General features: G+C 39.4%; 1 protein-coding gene across 1 annotated transcript in view; it reads right to left on the bottom strand.

The window, feature by feature from the left end:
* LOC124167829 overlaps positions 1-16,345 on the bottom strand; it is a 264,122-nt gene that overhangs the window by 22,754 nt on the left and 225,023 nt on the right. Inside the window, exons 4-12 of the mRNA XM_046545868.1 lie at positions 12,965-13,436; positions 11,728-11,890; positions 10,176-10,476; positions 9,483-9,789; positions 8,002-8,174; positions 6,496-6,602; positions 4,767-5,063; positions 3,988-4,344; positions 2,593-2,708 (exon numbers count right to left, since the gene is read on the bottom strand). Of these exons, the coding sequence (XP_046401824.1) occupies positions 2,593-2,708; positions 3,988-4,344; positions 4,767-5,063; positions 6,496-6,602; positions 8,002-8,174; positions 9,483-9,789; positions 10,176-10,476; positions 11,728-11,890; positions 12,965-13,436 (2,293 nt within the window). The remainder of the gene's footprint in view (positions 1-2,592; positions 2,709-3,987; positions 4,345-4,766; positions 5,064-6,495; positions 6,603-8,001; positions 8,175-9,482; positions 9,790-10,175; positions 10,477-11,727; positions 11,891-12,964; positions 13,437-16,345) is intronic.

The raw sequence follows: 16,345 nt of genomic DNA, 5'->3' as shown, positions 1-16,345 counted from the left end.
AGGGAATCAAAGTGCAATTGAGCCACCACTCCAGAGTACCTTTGACAAGCTTGTTCATCTTGTTGACATTGAAGTTAGGAATGTGGAGTAAAAATTTCCAAATGCTCTGGTTCAGAAAAGAGGGAAAGTCAGGATGGAGAAAATGTTAGAGTGCTGTCAGATTGGAGCGATGGATTCTTTTACTTGGACCTGAAAATGTGATCCATTAAGATAATTCCGCAGTTGGATGGGAGAGATAAGTTATGACAAAAAATATTGTCTTCCTCATACAGCAATTTTCTCATAACTTAAAAATGGAAAAACAAAAGTTACCACCCACTTTTCATGAGTTTATGTGACATCATGTTTTCACGAGTATAATAGGGTGGTTTCCTATAATTTTTTTATTGCCTAAATCGAAATATTATTACTCCTGGAGTATGTATTTCATGCTTTTATAAATTTAAAGTGATGATATCTATTTTTCGCTATTAAATGAAAAGTGAAAATTTTCGAGCGCGCGAAAACGCGACTGCTAAGTATGAATGCTGGGAAAAGCCCGTGTGACGTCATTCTGGTTCCTGACTTCGCTGTGTGAGGTGACCTTGGGGCAAATATAAATGTGCTGCTGCGATACAGGCTGCTAGCAGGTAGTTGAGTACCCTGCTAGCAGGTAGCGCTTGGCTTAAATAAGGATTATTAATACCCTATCAAACGAAGGAAACTTTCCGAACTTAGGTAATTTTAATGGTTGATTATTAAGAGATGTTTCCCTGAGCTCTGTGCCTCATGCATGCATTGGTAATCTCAGACGATGTAAAACTCCTATCTACTCGTGTAGAAACCAGGTCCCTGTGACATCACGTTGAGTGGCATCACATGGGTGCCCATCTGGCCTTTTTCAAATGCAGTTAAAATTGATCATTGCCATTCGTCTAAACTGGTATTTCTAAAACCAAATAATTTGTTTATTATGAATACACTAACGGTGGGTAACGAATCGCAGTCACTGCCTTTCATTTTCTTTGATGAAGGAAACTACCCTATTGAAAGTTTTAACTCAATAAGTCATACAGAGAGACCCAATCTTTGATGGAAAAAATCTTTCATTAGTGTCTTAATGACAAAGAACCACATGAGATGGATGCCCAAGGCTGAGAAGTGGAGAAGCAGGGAGCCACTCGACAAGAGTCTAGTGTGACTTTTTTTATGCTTGTGCTTGGGAGCACCCACTGCTTTTCTTTCTTTTTTTTTAGTTACTTCCATAGAGATCCACGGAGGCCGCTGTCAGAAGAGAAGTGGGGAGGTCACAACCCCCTCTAACCCCTCAGGGGAGATATTCAGGGAGAGTCAAGGTGTAGTCAGTTGGTCGGACTTCGGCAGATTCTCCTAGCATCTGGTGAGGCCGGTTAGGATTTCGTGGTTGATGTTTTCAGTTTATGTAGTCGGCGATAGCCCTAGTATAGTTTCGTTCGTTCTCCTTCCTTAATCTTTCGTTTTCCTTTCATCACCCTATCCTGTTTTCCAACCTCTCCTGATTCTCAGTGATGAACAGGTGTACAAGTCAGTGAGTAGTTGTCCGTCACCACCTACTCTAAGAAAATCTCTAAAAAGAAATTATTCCTAACCCCACCCTTTCCGAGTGTGAGCGGGAGCCCTTAATTTACCCACACTGGCACCCATTATATCGCCGACAACTCTTCGAGCACTCCAGGGTAGACGTTACAATAGACGTCACGAAATTTTGAGCAAAAGGGGTAGGCCCAAAATGGTTAGAGAAGAAGGCAATGGATTGAAAAACAAAAAAACATGGATCTCTTTATTTTTCACACTCTATCGCAATCCACAATAATAAATATATGGTGAACGAGCTCATTGCTCTTAACTATTGGCTTCAAACCCTCTCGGCAAGTCCATACGACTACCAATTCTGAGTGCATAGTAGTGATCCATCCTGTGAGGATGAGCATACTGCAAGGCTTCAGTCAATGAATGAGCTGCTTATGTAACTACACATTTTCTCCATAACAATCAAATAATGAGCGTTTCTTAAAATCACCTTTCTTAAAATCACCAAAAATTTCATTAATCTCCTTCTATTTCCCATGATTTCCACGACATTTGAACATTGTCAAATTGAAATTTTCAACTCTCTTGTCTTGACAATCAATCTCCACTCTGCCTAAAATTTGCAGTTTGGAAAATATTTAAATGAATGCCAAATATTTATAATGAATTTTATTGTAGTCATAATTATGCCTGCATGTACAAGTAACACATTGGTAATAGTATGTGAATTCTAATTAGAAATGTAAAGATGGCTCTAATTAAAATCAGAAAATCACGAATTCCATAGAGAGAGAGAGATAGGTCTGCTTCATATTTTGATCCCCACTGATAGAAATACCCGATGGAATTTAGCGGAATGCACCGAATGTTTTGGAGTGAATAGCATATTTCTCCAAAGTTATTTTAACACTATAAACGGAGAAGAAAAATATAAGTTTTTAACTGATTGACCCCTAAATAGGACCAATGGATTGGATTTGTTGGTGACTATAAGCCATTAAAAGCCAGGCCTTCACAAGTACCTTTCACTAGGATCACACTTACCTAATAATTCCAAGTTCAAACAGAGCCTGGTTTTGACTTTTGGTATGAAGATCTTCATTGCATGAAGACATATCAACATCCATGTTGTCTTTACCCCTTTGGGTCAAAAGAAGTTTCTGAAATTTAGAAACATCAAAAAATATTTTCACTATGCATAATTCTATCCTCATAACACTACACATGTGCATACAGCATGATATAAAACTATGCTGGAATTGAAATTTGAATATGTACTTCAATAATATAATAATTTAAGCCTTCTGAGGGTCCCAAATGAAAGTACTCCAAAAAGGAAGTGGAACATGGATCGGAATTAGCTCTCTATACATGAAATGTATATTATTAAAGCTTAGAAAGGAAATGTAATAACAGGTTCCACAATTATTTATTGATGCAACCGATTTCAATACAAAGTATCATCATCAGGCGATCAAATTTATCATAGCTTAGTTTGGGGTGAGCACTAACCTCACCAATCCAAAGCAACCTTAGGATTGAATCACCAAGCGAGAAATGTACATGATAATCAATTTTTTTAAGAAATAAAATGTGATGATTGTTTTTGTCATAGATTAGATTAGGGCAGGTAAAAATTTTTGGTGCTGGAAGTTAGCCCAAAATTAAGGTACATAAAAGCCATTTTTGTTGTGTTGACCATCTTCCCAACTAAAGAGCCAATTCTCTTGGGTTGCCAGATATGCAATTGCCGAATACAATGCACTAATCATCCACAAGTACAGTGATACCTTGAGATACGAGTTTAATTTGTTCCATAACCTTGCTTGTACGTCAATTTGCACATATTTCAAAGCAATTGTCCCAATTGAAAGCAATTGAAATGCCATTAATCCGTTCCAGCCCCAAAAATTCTGCCCAAATTGATTTTGCTACCTGTTTTTGAATAAGAAAAATATATTTATAAATGACAAATATTGTAAAGAAAAACTTAGCAAAGATGCTTTGAAAGCGAGGTAAACATGCACACTGGGGGGATGCGTGACATAACAGCAAAGGCGCAGTAAACTGGTGGCTGGTGGGTTGTGTGCAGCACCGCAGCCGGCCGTTCCTCGTTTCTCCAATTTTACTCATATTCCAAAGCAAAACTTTGTTCGCTCGACAGGTCATATCTCAAATATCTCGTATGTTAGGGCACTCGTACAGGGGCGGATCCAGGATTTCTTTCTGGGGGGGGCACAAGCAAGGCCGTGTCCAGGATTTTGTTCCGGGGGGGGCACAAGGTTACCTTGTAATACAAAACGAACGCAATGATAATGGGACTTTATTAAATTCTTCCCTATTTTTTAATTATTTTTATTAACGTGCCCCCGTGCCCCCCCTAGATCCGCTTATGCACTCATACTTCGAGGTACAGCTGTACACTTCATTCATACTTACGGCCTGCTGCATCCAATGGTTGCTGTTCCTCTTCCCTCGATAGAAGGGAACCTCTTCCACGGATGGGGAAAGCCTTTTGGCGACAGAATCAGCATCAGGGTCTTCAAACGAAGAGAATGCCGAGGACGAAGACAGGGAGGAAGTGGCAGTGGTTGACGTGGCATACGGAGAAGGGGACGGTGTCCTCGCCCTGTGCGAACTGACATTCTCTTTGGTCCTTTTCGCTATCTTTTCAGCCACCATACCCACTGAGTTCACAGGGCAAAAGACTATGGACACTGTCACTGTAGCAGGAGCACAACCAGCGGGTGTTGGTCTACCAGCTAATGGGAAGGATCTGCGCCAAATAATGTTAGCCTAGAGAGAAGGAAAACAGATAATTACAGACGGACTACAAAAAAGTAAGGCACTTTTGGATGGATTACCCATCAGTAAGTTCATTAACCCATTTGCACCCAGAAGCATACTGGTGTGCGGCCTGAAGCTGGCCACAAACACCGCAAGCGCACCGCTACACAGAATGCATAGTGATATCAGTTGATCCTGTGTCCTATCAGTGTCACTCAACATGCAAGTTAGTAGCGATATAGACAATGTGGAGTGTCACTCAACACCAGAGTGGAAAAGGTTAATATTTTTTTTATTTCAGGGGGGAAGTTGAAAAGGCCCTCCAAATCTTCCCATTACGTATGTACCTGCACAGCACAACAATATTTTTTTTTTAATATTTACATGAATGAAAGATGAACAAACCCTAGATTGAACAGCTATCAACTTACATGATGGACCAGGCAGATGGAAGTGACTCCCAGGGTGCTAGACTCGGCTGTGGACTTCCTTCGAGATTTATGCCTCTTTTTCCGTGACCCAGAGGACCCTGCACCAGACAATCTATCCCCGCATTCCTCCCCACTCCCAGCGGCACCCAGTTTTTTGTTCATTTCCCCCGCTTTCTTCAGGTTCCACGAGTACACAAAAAAAGAAAAATTCGCCTGAGTGTAGTTAGAGACTAGAAATTGTGCGCGGCTGTTCCACCTGGGATTTGCAGAACCACGAATAAAATGCGTAGTCTTCACCTGGAAGTAAAGTGAAAATAAATTACTACATGGCTTCTTAAAAAATAAAATAAGAATATATAAAGACAATATAATAATAGTCCCTCCTCCACAGTGATGCCATGAACTCTAAAAGAATACATGAATACCAACTGGAATGGTTTCATGGATCAAAGATGGGTAATTTTTGTCGCACACAATAATTCATCAATATTTCCCTTTATCAACATAAGCTTCATACAAAATCTAATATCAACCATAACTTTTCTCGAAACATCTCTCCTGGCAGTAAAGTAACCAGGTACAGTGCAAACTCGATATAACGACACCCCACGGTGCAGTAATAAACATTCGCTATAGCGAATTGTCGCTTTACCGGAGGTGGAGCAAATAATAGCCAATATACCTGTTGTGAACAGATAAACAGGAACAGGAGTGGTGCGGCGATAGATAAACATTATCTGATAAACGTAAGCATAAATCCAGGCGAAAGGCGATGTTTTTTTGCATCACTAAATATCCTTACTCAAATAACGACTAACTATTCAAACAATTTATAAGCGCCGCACTGAATAAAAATCATGCAAAGCATTGTTTCGTCAATCATTATATTTATCGAACGACAGTTTACCACATAAATTTGAGACAGAGCACTCCATTAACTTCATTTCTAACAGATCGCTAGCAATTACAGAGGTAAAGGAGTCTTGATGAAAGTCTTCCGGCGGTGAAACCCTCGCTACGGCGAGAGCCAACACCGAAAGGGTCTCTTAAAAACGAATTTTTTAACACGCTTATTATAGGGTCAATTGACGGTGCATCGGCTATCTCTCGTAATAGCGGGGGTGTCACTATAGCCCGTGCTCGCTTTAACGAGGTTCCACTGTATTTAGTTCGGGGGGGGGGGGGGGGGGGCAAAATTAGGGGGGAAAATTTTTTCCAAAACATGGTACTAAGTAGAGAGTTTTAAATTAATTTTTAGCACTTTTCATAAAATAAAAAACTTCATTCGTCAAATAAATCTTTTGAAATGATTGTTAAATACTTTGTTTTCTTTCATGAAGGAAAGTAATCATATTTACATATTTTAGGGGGGGGTCCGGACCCCCACCACCTCCCCCTCGCTACGCCACTAACTTGTGATATGTGTATTTACTTTAAATTGATTAGTACTTCAGCATTGCCTCATAGGGATGATTACATAATTGATGGCAAAAATAGTTAGTTATGGGCAAGTAGAGCAAGTTCAGTCAATAATTCTATAAATAAGTAGGCTTTTTCGGGACCTCAGTTTACAGAAAGATGGTATGAACGATATATTGAATATATTATCGTTGCTTTTAATCCTAAAGCTGATCAAATAATCACCGCATAGATTAAGTTACTTAGTTAAATTTTGGGAGTTGATATTTTTGGGTGACAAGTGAATACATTTTTTTTAAAGCATTATTACCTTCTTCCCATTGAGGAAAATTTTACAATAGGGATTGCAATCGTACTGATCAGATGATGAGCATAAGTCTTGTGCTCCATGAATCCATAAAAATATGACACCACCCACTGCAAGTAAAAATAATCACTTAATTAGAATATAGTTAAAAAACAAGCAATGCCACTGATTGTTCATGAATCCAACACAACTTTCATAAATGCATAGTTAGTTAGTAGGTACTCCATTAACCGCTATACCGGGATTGACAACAGATAAAGTGACAAATTCAATATTTTGATACATGCAAGTAAAATGTAACATGGAAGTGAAGTGACTCATATCACATCTTAATCTCACTCAAATTTGCATTGCTATACTAATGAACACAAAGTTAGTCTCAATACACATAGTGTTAACCAGAAGCTCACTTATAGAAGAGAAATATCACAAGGTATATAGTTACCACAGAGGATATCAAATGCTAAGCAGTAATGGATACAGAAAAACTCAAAAGATATTTTGAGCTACCTATACTTTTATAATAATAACAAATAATCAAGTTACATGCAAAATTTAAGATACATAGTTTCATTCAAACTGATTATACGCATATATGAGACAATATCTTATGATAAAAAAAAATTACAATAGGGTAGTTTCCTTCATCAAAGAAAGCAAAAGGCATTGATTGCGATTCATTACCCACCATTAGTGTATTCATAACATACAAATTACATATTTGGTTTTAGAAATCCCAGTTTAGACGAATGGCAATGGTCAATTTTATCCTCATTTGAAAAAGGCCAGATTGGCGCCCATGCCATGCCACTCCACGTGACGTCACAGGGACCTAGCTTCTACACGAGAGGATAGGAGTTTTACATGGTCTGAGATTACCAATGCATGCATGAGGCACAGAGCTCAGGGAAACATCTCTTAATAATCGCCTATTAAAATTGCCTAAGGTTGGAAAGTTTCCTTCGTTTAATAGGGTATTAATAATCCTTATTTAAGACAAACGCTACCTGCTAGCAGTGTACTCTACGCTACCACCATGCTCGGCATCAAGCAGCCGGCATCATAGCGGCATTCACAGGCTCGCACCCAGGTGACCTCACGCAGCAACAGCCAAACGTCACACGGGCTTTTCCCAGCATTCATACTTAGTCATCGCATTTTCGTGTGCTTGAAAATTTTCTTTCTTCACTTAATCGCGAAAAATAGATACATATTGTCATTTAAAAATCTATAAGCGTGAAATATGTACTCCAGGAGGAATGATCTTTCGATTTAGGCAATAAAAAAATAATAGGAAACCACCCTATTGTGGATTGGCAATGAGAGCAGCCCCGCAAGGGGGGTGTATATGTATCCACTACTGATGCTAAGGCTTTATTATAATGGTGCACACATTGGCATGTTATTGAAAGAAGAGAGATTAAAAACATAGGTATATAAAGCTTTCAGGAGATGCCAATGGGTTTATAAGGTATGAAAATGTTAAAATGAATACATTGAATTATTTACCTGCAGTAGGCTTAATACTAAGGTGCTGCTTCAAAGAAGCTGGAGGAGAATTAGGGCTGTTGAATTCATCTGACTGGAATGCGGCAGGGAGGGGAGTGTAGTCCAATTTCAGATTAATATTTGGCACTGGGACACTGCATTCTCCTGGTTTCTTCGACAGATTGGTATCAATGCTGGAATAACAAGAATAATTGATTAAATATAGTCAGCATACACATAAAACCAAAAGGGAGTGAAGTTTTCAAAAGTTAAGTAAAATAAATTATTACTAAAAAAAATTTTTCATGGCTATCAAACATCAATGTTGAAGAATATATAAAAGGTATGGGATGAACTACAAGAGAGAGTTCAAGTGCTAGATAGATAGCCCTTATGGTTCACTATTGAACTGGCACAACACAGCAAGGCAACAATTAAAAAAAATTGTGATACTGATCTAGGTTATTTACAAAAAACAAATTATAGATTGGACATCAGCAACAACCATAGGCTTTCAGAGGGCCTATCCCCACCAAAATTGGTAATATGGTTAATATACTTTTTTCTGTTTCTTACTTTGTTCTTAGATAGGTATACTTGTTATTCATGTGTGAATCTAATGCTGCCACCAGGCAATAGCCTACTTGCAGCAATATGTAAATACATAAATAAATACATACCGCATTTCTTCGAATATAGTCCCCCTCTGAATATAGTCCCCCCCCCTAATTTTGAGGCTTCAGTTTCGGGAAAAGTTAAAAAAATGCGTTTGAATATTGTCCCCCCCTTAACTTTTACCACACGCATTTTTGGAAAAAAAAGGGGGGACTATATTCAGACATATACGGTAATTGTTTATTCTTGTAATAATAATAATACCTGACCCTTGACTCCAGGAATTAAATCTCTACCAAGGCTACTAATAAGAATAAGAAAGGGTAACTTAAGAAAATATGTGTAAGACCTTTAAAAAAATCTTTAAAACTGTTCTTTTATACATATGTACATCTGTATTATGAATGGTTAACTAAACTTCACTTCAATTAAACATTTTCAAGTGGATAAAATTATTTTATGTCATCAGTAAAATAAATAATTATTTTAGTGTGGTAACGTTGAATAAAAGCAATAAATTTAAAGTGGGGAGTATTTAAATAACAAATTAAAATAGCAAAGGAATATATTCTCTCACAATGCCACAGTATCTTTTCTAAAGTAACAATAAGGTACACATTAATCATTTGTAGAAAGGGAAATAAATACGGTAGTGAAAAGGGCCATTTTTACAGCTGAAAAGTTTTTCTTCACAGATAATGGTTTCCACTAAAAATGACTTGGAACTTTATGAAAACAAGGCTTGATGAAATAATTTTTTTTAATATTCGTCGTGCTTTGTTCAGTCCAAAAATGGATTAGATACAAGCACCAAAAATGAAGCATCAATTTCTTCATGATGAAAAAAAGAATAAACAGGTATTTGAAAAAAAAATCAATGCCCTTACCCCCGGCTGAACTCAAGGCTGGTGGGATCGATTGGAACATCAAATGTTGCAACTGTGGTCGATGACCCATCCTGGAGCCCTTGCCGACTTTTAGCCTTCACAGTGAATATCTGGTGCCTTCTCCTCACAGAGTTAGGAGTCAGGCGTCCATCTTGAGACTGCGAGCAAGGAGACTTTTGTGCGTACATCAGGAATGAAACTGAATCCATCCAGTGTGCAGACAAAGCCCGAGGGGTGGTTGATTTTCTTTGGTCATCAAACGTCATGGCAATCCAAATCTGATCATCCAAGTTAGCTGGTTCACACCCTAAATTATAGAAGAGAAAATAAGAAAAACGAACATGTTAGTAAAATATATGACCAAGGGTCTACAGAATTATTACATAGTACATATATCAAGGTATGTATGTGGTTTGACCTGTCGAGTGGTCACCTACATGTATTGCATATACTCGTTTGCCCTTGCCTCCATTCATTTGTTCAATTTTCCACAATTATCCTCCAAAATTATTTTTTTAAATAACTTATATTTATAACAAATTCTACAAGAGAAAGATTACCACTTTACTTTAAACCCTAGTTTTTGTATTACTGTAAATATTTTAATTAAAATACAGACTAACTGAAGCTACCTGAGAGCTAAAACAAAAATATGTAGGTACTATAAGATATATAGAAGAATTTTCCCCTAACCTCCTTCAGTAGCTGCCTTTGGTGGAGTCACACTCAGTTTGGCTGTCAGAACACCAAGGATTTCTCCATCACTGGCACTGGAGTTTGGCAAGCCAGCACATATGTTAACCTCTTCTTCACAAGGAGGTTTATCGCAGGTACTTTGACGTTCATGTCTACGTCTATAATACTGACGGCTGTGGCACTTAGAGGCAAGCTTCAGGGTCAGATGACCAGGGTCCACCAATGAAGAAGCTAGCGATTCCATTACCACTGAGTTAATCCATTCCCTCAGAACAGGAAATTCCATTAACTGCATGGACTGAAATGCAAGCAGAAAAAAATATAATGATGCATTCCAATTACTTATTCAAATTTATATTTGTCTTAGATAAGGCAAATATTCATTAGACATGAGTTCCAATCTTTTAAAGACCATAAACCTAACTTTTGAAATTTTAAGTGAGCAATTAATTACTTATGTCAAAGTATTATAACAAAAATTACCTTATGCATTTGCTATAAGCATACAGGTTGACTGTATTTTAAAGCACATGAAGATCAGAATAATGACGGAGAGAATGAGACTTCTGAATAAAAAAATACCTGCAACAACATAGTCCAACAGAGCTTAAAAAATTGCAGATGTGATGCAAATTATACTCTAGTACTATCAGTCTCCATTTAAAAATGGAACTAAACAGACTCAAATGAAACCCAAGCAGATACTTTACAAATTAGGATAGGCAAAAAAAGATTTCAGAAAAATTATAAATAGTTAGCGAGAGGCGCCTAAATACCAACACCCTTAATTTGTCATACGATTTCGCAAAAACTGCCAAACTAAGGGTAATCAGGGTAACTTATGACCCACAGGGGTGCAGCCTGGTGCCAAGAGTGGTGCTAAGTCATGTGGCTCGCGACATGATTTGGTCTACGAAAGGAGTTCAAAATATGAATTTGAGGGAGGGAGAGAGTCACTGAAGCATGTGAACATGGCAGGCGACTGTGGGTGAGGAGGAGAGGGAGGGGAGGGGAACGGCCTCAGCTGTCTGTTGTGCTGCATCGCGCGAGCCGCATCACTTAGCGCCGCTCTTGGCACCAGGCCGTGTGGGCCCCAAAGCCTAAACGGTGAAACATATGCAAAATCCGACGAAATGTTTGCCCTGTGGCTCATAACTTACCCTGATCACACTTAGCTTGGCAGTTTTTGCGAAATCGTATGACAAATTAAGGGTGTTGGTAATTAGGCGCCTCTCGCTAACTAATTATTTATAATTTTTCGAAAATCATTTTTTGCCTATCCTTGTATACCCGAGGGTCATCGAAATCCGATTGACAATTTTGAAATTTCAAAAAAAATGTTTTTTTGGGACAGCCTACTGCCTGGGCCTCCTCCCACTTCTGGGATTAATTTTGTGGTGTCCGAAGGCTTCACCCAGGAAATGAAACCAGGACCCCTAGATCAGCAGCTAAGAACTCCAACCACTAGGCTACCATGCATCCCTCTCTTTAAAATTAGCCATGGAATATTCCATACAGAAATATTGATCAGTAAACACATGGTACGAACCTTGAGTATTCTGATACTAAAACAAATGTGCGGCTCCTGAAGAAATGTGAGAACCAATCGGGAGAAGTGAGGAAAGGGAGTGTCTACATCCATTGTTAGAGTGGCTCTAACACGCCCAGCCACGCTCAACTTCTCAACAGCCACATCCAAGTCCATCCCAACGCTGCAAAAAAAAAGCGGGAACAATCAGTACAGAGGATGAAGGATAATAAAATTTTATATTTATATATCTACATAATTAAACTTTAGGTGCTAAAAGTACCCATAGGTTTTCAGTTTTTGCCTTAAAATGCTCAAAGTGCAGATATATCGGCCCTGTGTTTAATCTCAAGTAAACATGTTTGTTCATAATATTTTGTATTCGTTTCACTTTTATCCTGAAGATTATATGTTTTTCACTCCTGATGAAATAGTATTTCTCCAACATTATTTATTTTTCCATATAAACAGAAGAATTTGTTTATATAGTTATTTATTCATATAAAATAATAAATATTTACGTGCCTTGAAAGTGTTTCCACAAATTTATAGCCTTAATCAGTGCTGGGAATTTGATTGAGAAACAGGGAAAAAGTCACCCAATAAGTCCATAGATTTTCCCAGCTTCTGGATTTAATTTCCAAACCCTTTAACACACAGTAAATTTGTCAAAGTCAATTGTTAGAGAGTGGCCAGGAAAGTACCATATGCTACAGAAGGATGTGGTGGATAGAACGTGTCATAAATATGCAGGGATTACATGAGAAATATTATGTAAGGAAAGATCCCCTGAGGAAGACCTAGATATAAGTACGTACCCTTGGGTTTCATATTTACATTAGATAAAATATTTATTTTATTCGGACCCCCACTACTTCTGGGAGGTTAACCCCCGGGACCTCCAACTAGCCCCCCTTTTGTTCCTATTCTGGATGGAAAGCAAGGATGTGATACTCAGGGGCGCAGCTAGGAATCAAGGCTTGGGGGGTTTAGGTGTAACTAATACCGGGGTGTGTGGGGGTATGGAATACCCACCAGGATAAGAGGTAGGTGCGATTTTAATAAATTGCTTCGGAATTTCAAGGTTGAAAATGGTGAGTTTTACGGCTTTCTGAGGGATATTTTATTAATCCTTACCCTATTCTATTTGTAACATCAATCCAATTAAGTAAAATGGATTTAACTTAAAATTTCTCTGAGCTCTGGCGGGGGTTTTATCCCCCAAACCCCCCCTCGCTGCGCCACTGGTGATACTCACTCTTTGCCGAACAACCTCGTCTTGAGCACCATTCTGAAGTCGTCGGAATCCAACCTCAAATCCGCCTCTAGGGCCACCCGATGCACCGGGAACTTGTCGAAGATAGCCGCTTCGGGGGTGGAAGGGGTCGCGGCGGCGGAACCGCCCCCGGGGGTGGCGGAAGGCAAACCGCCGGGGATGGCGGAGGAGAGCGGGGGCGAGGAGAAGGAGTGGTGTCCCCTCCGGAGGCCCTCCATGCCCACCCCCGGGCACCCGGACACCGAGGCCCTTCCGGAATACGTCCTTCGCCTCCGGACGCCCCCAGACGGCTGGGCGAACACGGGGGCGGTGGAGGCGGCGGCGGTGGGGGTGGTGGGCTGCGAGGAGCGGCAAGAGGTGGAGGAGGCCCATCCGCCAGCGTCGTACACGCCCCTCACGGCGGTCACCTCAGGGGTGGCATCCCCCAGAGAGAACTCGCGAAGCTCCACGCTCTCTGGAAACAAATATATATATTTATTTATTTTAATTATTTATTTCACACACCACCGGAAACAGCACTGTTCGGCCTTTACATCGGGGTTAATAACATTTAATAATCACTAACATCCATGCCCTGGATAAGGGTAACTTACCCAGGCGGGACTCGAACCCGCGACCTTCGGTTCGCAGGCGAGGACTTTACCCCGCCGCCACTGAGGCCGAATAAGGGACGATGCGAAGAGATAAACCACAAAGAATTATAACACTAATTAATAACAATAATAATAAAATTTACTACTCCAAATGTCTAAAATTTACAACTTTGGTAAGAAAAAATGAAGGAGCTTTGGGTAGCTTCTGTGGTTAACACCAGAATGGTAAACACCATCCTTAAAATTAAATGCAATGACAGTAAAAAAATAATTTTTTACATAATAAATATTTCATTAAGTATGGCACGTAGCAAAAAAAGTATCATTGAAGTAAATTTAAGTGCACAAAGAAATGAAGTACAAATGCAGCAATTCAACTCAAAGGTGGATAGGTTATAATATAGCACACCTGTGACAAAGCCACAGGCGTGTGAATAATACACACACGCCTCCCTGTGACCCACCTTTAGGTGTTTGGTAGGGGGTGATCAATCGGTGATCGGTGATGCAACAGGACCCCCACATGGTCATAAAAATATTACGCACTAAGTAACCTACGGTATGAGGTGTGCGTTTAGGGTTGGGAGGGGAATCCCCACGGCCGGGGCTAGGTCAAAGCGTTGGGGATTGGGTTTAAGAACATAGCCATGGTCAAGGAGAAAGGAGACGATTTCGTGCTTACGTTGTCTTCAAAAAGAATTTAGCTCTTCTGTGAAACCCTAATTTTCCGACGAGGTTCTCCAAAATCCCCACTCATGATAGGTAATTCATACTCTCAAGGAGCTACGAAAAGAAGTGAAACCCTCCGACAGAAAGAAATGATTCCGTCCATAATCGCCACTACATTTTCAATTACTAACTTTAACTTGAGGCCATAACATTTTCTAAACAAATATACTTCTGGTTATCACATTCCTACCCTGTTAAATAATGACTTGAAATCTTTCGAATTCAACGAAGCAATTACTACATGAAATAACGGCCGAGTAGCTAGAGACGTACTTTTCGTCACCCGGAAGTGGAAAAATTTCACAGATGAAAAATCATTAGCCCTGATTGGAATCCGAACTCGGATTCCACCATATCACTATTTTCTTGAAGAAGGTGAACGCGTCAGCGTTCAAAGTTTAACCTTTAGCCCCGGCACGATGGCGCTGTGCACAAAAAATATGATATCTTAAGTGACACTCTGCGTTCGGCAGCATTAGCCTCATAGTAAATATGCTTAAAAAAATGGCTTAAGTAGCTATGCAGTAGCCAAAAGCTGAGGCCAAACTTGAAACCTTCGACTGCAGTATTATCCTGGAAAATGGAAAGATATAGCGAATTAAATACTTCTGAATAGATTCTATTAAAATACTGATACTTCTCCTTCTTTGTGCTCATTGAATTTAATGTAAATAAAATTTCCAATCGAAATGAATAAAAGCTATCGTCGCAGTCAGCATTCAGACCCGTAATGTGATAGTAGAATATCTGGTGCGTTTTTCCACAGAATTCATGAACCCCACAACGCGTTTCAACTCACAGAGACATTATTACGGATACATTCCACTACATCAAGCCCCAATATAAATAAATAATAGTCGATATCCATAAAGTATTATCGCATTTTGCAATTTCGATATCAGCCGCAAGCGCAGATGCCCAAAATCGATCTTTTTTATATTTAATTAGAGCAGTAAAACGCCTATCCAGATCAACAAACAATAAGCAGGGGAAGAAGATGCCACGGTAGCTTAAGTGAAACAACACCTAGCGCGGATTCGGAAGATACGTACTTGAATTCTGGTTAAAAAAAAAGTCATACTTTTACCTTGAATTTTTTTGCGAAGACAGATATTCCACTGATGATGCAAACAACCAGGGGCGCAGCAAGGAATTAAGGCTGGGAGGGGTTTTAGGCGCAACTAATACTGGGGTATCTGGGGGTATGGCATACCCGCCAGGGTAATCGATGGTGCGGGGGCCCTCCCCAGAAAAATTTTAGAATAAATAGTGAGTTTTGCAGCTTTCTGAGGGATATTATTATAGAGGGATATATTATAGAGGATTAGAATATTCTGTAAGCAATATTAATGTAATTAATTAAAATGGATTTAAATTAAAAATTTCTCTGAGCTCTGGGGTTTTATCCCCAAGAGCTCAGAGCCCCCCTCGCTGCTCCACTGCCAACAACAACGGAAACGGAAGTTCGATCGCCAAACGCAAAACATAGCAGAACCCGAAACCCTGAGAAGATGAATCCATAACGAAAGCCTACTTCCATCAATGTATCACCTTTCTTTCGTAGCAACCGGTGAGGTATTCAAACCTCTCCCACAATCGCTGCACATCGGCCAAGTTTGACGACTTTTCAACAGTAACAGTCGTCATTTCATTTTACTACTCGATGATGAGATTTTGGAAATATATTGTTCTCTTTTTCAGTTTTTTATTGTCTTCGTGGAGTTTTCCCTCATTATGTGTCACCGGCAGGTGGAGAGAGTTTTAGTTCTCAACAAGGCGAATGTTAGTAACCTCCGGATAGAAAAAGTTTCGCCACAAATTGAAAACGTTTGAATCCTGTAGCAAGTTCTTCTTAAGTCCGGAGGGTAAGATTTTCCGCGGAGGGTAAACTGTCCAATTGTCCAAGGAGGGTTAAATTCCAAGGATAAAATTCTGAGGGGGAGTAGGTGCGTAAAAATACCAGAATTTCAGTACATAACCGTAACTTTTACTCAACAATTACGTGAAATTATAACTCCCATGTTAATATAAACTAATTTTA

This window comes from Ischnura elegans, chromosome 11 (genome assembly GCF_921293095.1).
Source record: "Ischnura elegans chromosome 11, ioIscEleg1.1, whole genome shotgun sequence".
Taxonomy (NCBI): Eukaryota; Metazoa; Arthropoda; class Insecta; order Odonata; family Coenagrionidae; genus Ischnura; species Ischnura elegans.
This window is presented reverse-complemented; position numbering and strand designations above follow the sequence as displayed.